At 44.4% G+C, this 5,000-nt stretch overlaps 1 protein-coding gene across 2 annotated transcripts in view; it reads left to right on the top strand.

The window, feature by feature from the left end:
- The window catches only part of LOC306928189 (neuronal migration protein doublecortin-like), a gene marked incomplete at both ends in the record, with an annotated part of 64,989 nt that overhangs the window by 46,052 nt on the left and 13,937 nt on the right, over positions 1-5,000 (top strand). The window contains one exon of one of the 2 annotated variants that reach the window (XM_079508119.1): positions 1,224-1,326. In XM_079508119.1, coding sequence (XP_079364245.1) covers positions 1,224-1,326 — 103 coding nt within the window. Of the gene's footprint in view, positions 1-1,223; positions 1,372-5,000 lie in introns of both variants that reach the window. The other variant, XM_079508118.1, reaches the window with a different exon arrangement.

Here is a 5,000-nt window from a genome sequence, read left to right as displayed (position 1 = left end):
GACCTGTGTTCAATAGCAGCACAAAGTAACCAATTATTCTATTTATTTTTGAGTGCAACCACTCCAAGGAACAGCAATTTCCGTGCACCTATGTGACTATGTGACTATGAGTACCAGTAGGGGCAAAAGTGGCGCTGTGGTGCCAGAAACAGAGAGAGAGAGAGATAGTGCTGCACTGTTGCCTGCTAGAGGGGGGCGGGGGGGGGGGGGGGGGGGGGGGGGGGGGGGGGGGGGAGTTGCACCACTCAGTTCACACGGGTGTGATTTTTTTTTAATATGTTTTTGGCTTTTTCCGCCTTTATTGATAGTTGAAAGTAGACTGACAGGAAATGGGGAGAGAGATGGGGGGGGGAGACACGCGGCAAGGGCCGTTGGGATCGGGAGTCGAACCCGCGGCATGCCGTCCGGCTGGCTCAAGTAACTAAGTATTGTACATACTTTATCATTCCATACTCCACTACATCTCAGAGGCAAATATTGTACTTTTTTAGTCCACCACAATTACTTACAAAAATACATTAAGCAATTAAAGAAAATAGCGGCCGGGAGAATGAGACTAGCAGGACACTGCCAAAGACATCATAAGAGCTGCCAGCCAGCAAGCTAGTGCCATGTGGTAGCCTGGCAGGCATTTATTTCTGTTCGCTACGGCTCAAAAACATGAAAGTCTGGGGGAACGAGATACATTTCCTGGTCTAGGAGTGGGAGTGAACTACAGTGCAGAGGGGGCGTCGCTCTCAATATAGTGACGTCAGTTTTCTCCGCTATGTTTTCTACCAGGCAGGGGAGGGGCGGAGGGGGGCAAGGGGAGATGAGTATAGGTCGGTGTGAGCTCGCCACCGTTGGCGTGTGAATGTGGGAAGTGAGGACGCCGGCGTCGACTGTTCGCCGCTTCACCTCCCAATGTATGAATGAATGGACCATTGTAAAGCGCTTTGAGCATAGAAAAGCGCTATAAAAATGCAATTCATTAGAAAGCACGCTGCATTTGGCTGGGCCAGGCTAGTGCTGTGGGAACCAACACATGGGCACCTGTCACGTGGGTACGTACCACATTAACGTGTGTGGATGTACCCAAGAAAAGACGCGGGAAAGCACCAACGAACTGGCCAGAAGCATGGAGAACGGGGATGACTGGAAGCGACGATGGAGGGGCTCGTCTGAGGACGACCTAGAGAGAGAGAGATCATTATTATTAATTGTTGATTGATTGTCTCCTACAGGTGACCTGCCTGCAGGACTTCTTCGGGGAGGACGACGTCTTCATCGCGTGCGGTCCAGAGAAGTTCCGCTACGCCCAGGACGACTTCTCTCTGGATGACAACGGTAAGACCACCACCCTATATAGTATCCACCTGTTATCCCCAAGGAGTCCCCTTTGGGCTTAAAGCCCAAACCACAACGCTAACCAAAACTACTGTACGTATTCATATCACAATGCACAGATACATTAAGTAAACACTACTACTGCATCCATTGGTTTGGGCTTAAACCCATTTGGACCCGAGGAACGATTCTACAAATGCCTTCTAAATCCTGACAGTTTTCCGAAAACCTCATGTTTCTATGTCAGTGGTTCTCATGTTTCTATGTCAGTGGTTCTCATGTTTCTATGTCAGTGGTTCTCATGTTTCTATGTCAGTGGTTCTCATGTTTCTATGTCAGTGGTTCTCATGTTTCTATGTCAGTGGTTCTCATGTTTCTATGTCAGTGGTTCTCATGTTTCTATGTCAGTGGTTCTCATGTTTCTATGTCAGTGGTTCTCATGTTTCTATGTCAGTGGTTCTCATGTTTCTATGTCAGTGGTTCTCATGTTTCTATGTCAGTGGTTCTCATGTTTCTATGTCAGTGGTTCTCATGTTTCTATGTCAGTGGTTCTCATGTTTCTATGTCAGTGGTTCTCATGTTTCTATGTCAGTGGTTCTCATGTTTCTATGTCAGTGGTTCTCATGTTTCTATGTCAGTGGTTCTCATGTTTCTATGTCAGTGGTTCTCATGTTTCTATGTCAGTGGTTCTCATGTTTCTATGTCAGTGGTTCTCATGTTTCTATGTCAGTGGTTCTTATGTTTCTATGTCAGTGGTTCTCATGTTTCTATGTCAGTGGTTCTCATGTTTCTATGTCAGTGGTTCTCATGTTTCTATGTCAGTGGTTCTCAAACATTTTCATGTCAAGGACGCCCAAAAATATATTGAATTGGCTGCCGATCCCCATCTGCAAATATGTTGTTCCAGGGACCCCCCCAGAAGCAAAATATTTGAGTTAAAAATCGTATATACATTCAAAGATTTGCGCCACATTTTCATGATTTTTCCAAAAATAGGAGATCTACAAGCTCGTAGCGCGCCACTCGGTGCCGCGCTACGAGCTTGTAGATCTGCTACTTTTCAATAGCATAACATAATGCTTAAAACACCAAACAGGGTTCCTGTAGTAAAGGAACCTAATGGACCCTTACAGGCCTGTAACTCTCAGAGTTAAAACAGACTTTACACTGTACCGGCTACCGGGGGGAAAAAGCTACCAAAAAAAAATCATTAATCTATTCATAAATATTCATTCTAATGTCAAGCAATGTATTTTTTTTAGATTCAGCAGAACGGTTGCCAGGCAACACACAGACACACACAGAAACACACACACACACAGAAACACACACACACAGACACACACAGAAACACACACACACACACGCACACACACACACGCACACACACGCACACAGACGCAGTGGAAAGAAAGCATGATGCTTCCAGACTGGGCTGATTGTTACAGCTGCATTCATCTGGATATCAGCATTAATAGGCTCTATGGACGGCAGCCATACTGGAAAAATGGCCTTCTTCCATTGTTACCGATGATATTAATGAAGGCTCTGTTCCATTCTGGTCAAACAGAGTTGGTGTTAATGACGCTAATGAAGGCTCTGTTCCATTCTGGTCAAACAGAGTCAGTGTTAATGATGCTAATGAAGGCTCTGTTCCATTCTGGTCGAACAGAGTCAGTGTTAATGACACTAATGAAGGCTCTGTTCCATTCTGGTCAAACAGAGTCAGTGTTAATGATGCTAATGAAGGCTCTGTTCCATTCTGGTCAGACAGAGTCAGTGTTAATGACGCTAATGAAGGCTCTGTTCCATTCTGGTCAGACAGAGTCAGTGTTAATGATGCTAATGAAGGCTCTGTTCCATTCTGGTCAAACAGAGTCAGTGTTTATGATGCTAATGGAGGCTCTGTTCCATTCTGGTCAAACAGAGTCGGTGTTAATGACGCTAATGAAGGCTCTGTTCCATTCTGGTCAAACAGAGTCAGTGTTAATGAAGGCTCTGTTCCATTCTGGTCAAACAGAGTCAGTGTTAATGATACTAATGAAGGCTCTGTTCCATTCTGGTCAAACAGAGTCAGTGTTAATGACACTAATGAAGGCTCTGTTCCATTCTGGTCAAACAGAGTCAGTGTTAATGACGCTAATGAAGGCTCTGTTCCATTCTGGTCAGACAGAGTCAGTGTTAATGATGCTAATGAAGGCTCTGTTCCATTCTGGTCAAACAGAGTCAGTGTTAATGACACTAATGAAGGCTCTGTTCCATTCTGGTCAAACAGAGTCAGTGTTAATGATGCTAATGGAGGCTCTGTTCCATTCTGGTCAAACAGAGTCAGTGTTAATGATGCTAATGAAGGCTCTGTTCCATTCTGGTCAAACAGAGTCAGTGTTAATGATGCTAATGGAGGCTCTGTTCCATTCTGGTCAAACAGAGTCAGTGTTAATGATGCTAATGGAGGCTCTGTTCCATTCTGGTCAAACAGAGTCAGTGTTAATGGCGCTAATGAAGGCTCTGTTCCATTCTGGTCAAACAGAGTCAGTGTTAATGATACTAATGAAGGCTCTGTTCCATTCTGGTCAAACAGAGTCAGTGTTAATGGCGCTAATGAAGGCTCTGTTCCATTCTGGTCAGACAGAGTCAGTGTTAATGACGCTAATGAAGGCTCTGTTCCATTCTGGTCAAACAGAGTCAGTGTTAATGATGCTAATGAAGGCTCTGTTCCATTTTGGTCAAACAGAGTCAGTGTTAATGACACTAATGAAGGCTCTGTTCCATTCTGGTCAGACAGAGTCAGTGTTAATTAATGAAGGCTCTGTTCCATTCTGGGCAAACATAGTCAGTGTTAATGATGCTAATGGAGGCTCTGTTCCATTCTGGTCAAACAGAGTCAGTGTTAATGATGCTAATGGAGGCTCTGTTCCATTCTGGTCAAACAGAGTCAGTGTTAATGGCGCTAATGAAGGCTCTGTTCCATTCTGGTCAAACAGAGTCAGTGTTAATGATACTAATGAAGGCTCTGTTCCATTCTGGTCAAACAGAGTCAGTGTTAATGATGCTAATGAAGGCTCTGTTCCATTCTGGTCAAACAGAGTCAGTGTTAATGGCGCTAATGAAGGCTCTGTTCCATTCTGGTCAGACAGAGTCAGTGTTAATTAATGAAGGCTCTGTTCCATTCTGGGCAAACATAGTCAGTGTTAATGATGCTAATGGAGGCTCTGTTCCATTCTGGTCAAACATAGTCAGTGTTAATGATGCTAATGGAGGCTCTGTTCCATTCTGGTCAAACAGAGTCAGTGTTAATTAATGAAGGCTCTGTTCCATTCTGGTCAAACAGAGTCAGTGTTAATGACGCTAATGAAGGCTCTGTTCCATTCTGGGCAAACAGAGTCAGTGTTAATGACGCTAATGGAGGCTCTGTTCCATTCTGGTCAAACAGAGTCAGGGTTAATCATGCTAATGAAGGCTCTGTTCCATTCTGGTCAAACAGAGTCAGTGTTAATGATGCTAATGAAGGCTCTGTTCCATTCTGGTCAAACAGAGTCAGTGTTAATGATACTAATGAAGGCTCTGTTCCATTCTGGTCAGACAGAGTCAGTGTTAATGATACTAATGGAGGCTCTGTTCCATTCTGGTCAAACAGAGTCAGTGTTAATGATACTAATGAAGGCTCTGTTCCA

The sequence above is a fragment of the Electrona antarctica genome (assembly GCF_951216825.1).
Source record: "Electrona antarctica genome assembly, chromosome: 8".
Classification (NCBI taxonomy): Eukaryota; Metazoa; Chordata; class Actinopteri; order Myctophiformes; family Myctophidae; genus Electrona; species Electrona antarctica.
The sequence above is the reverse complement of the archived record's forward strand: the minus strand, read 5'-3'. Positions and strand labels throughout refer to the sequence as shown.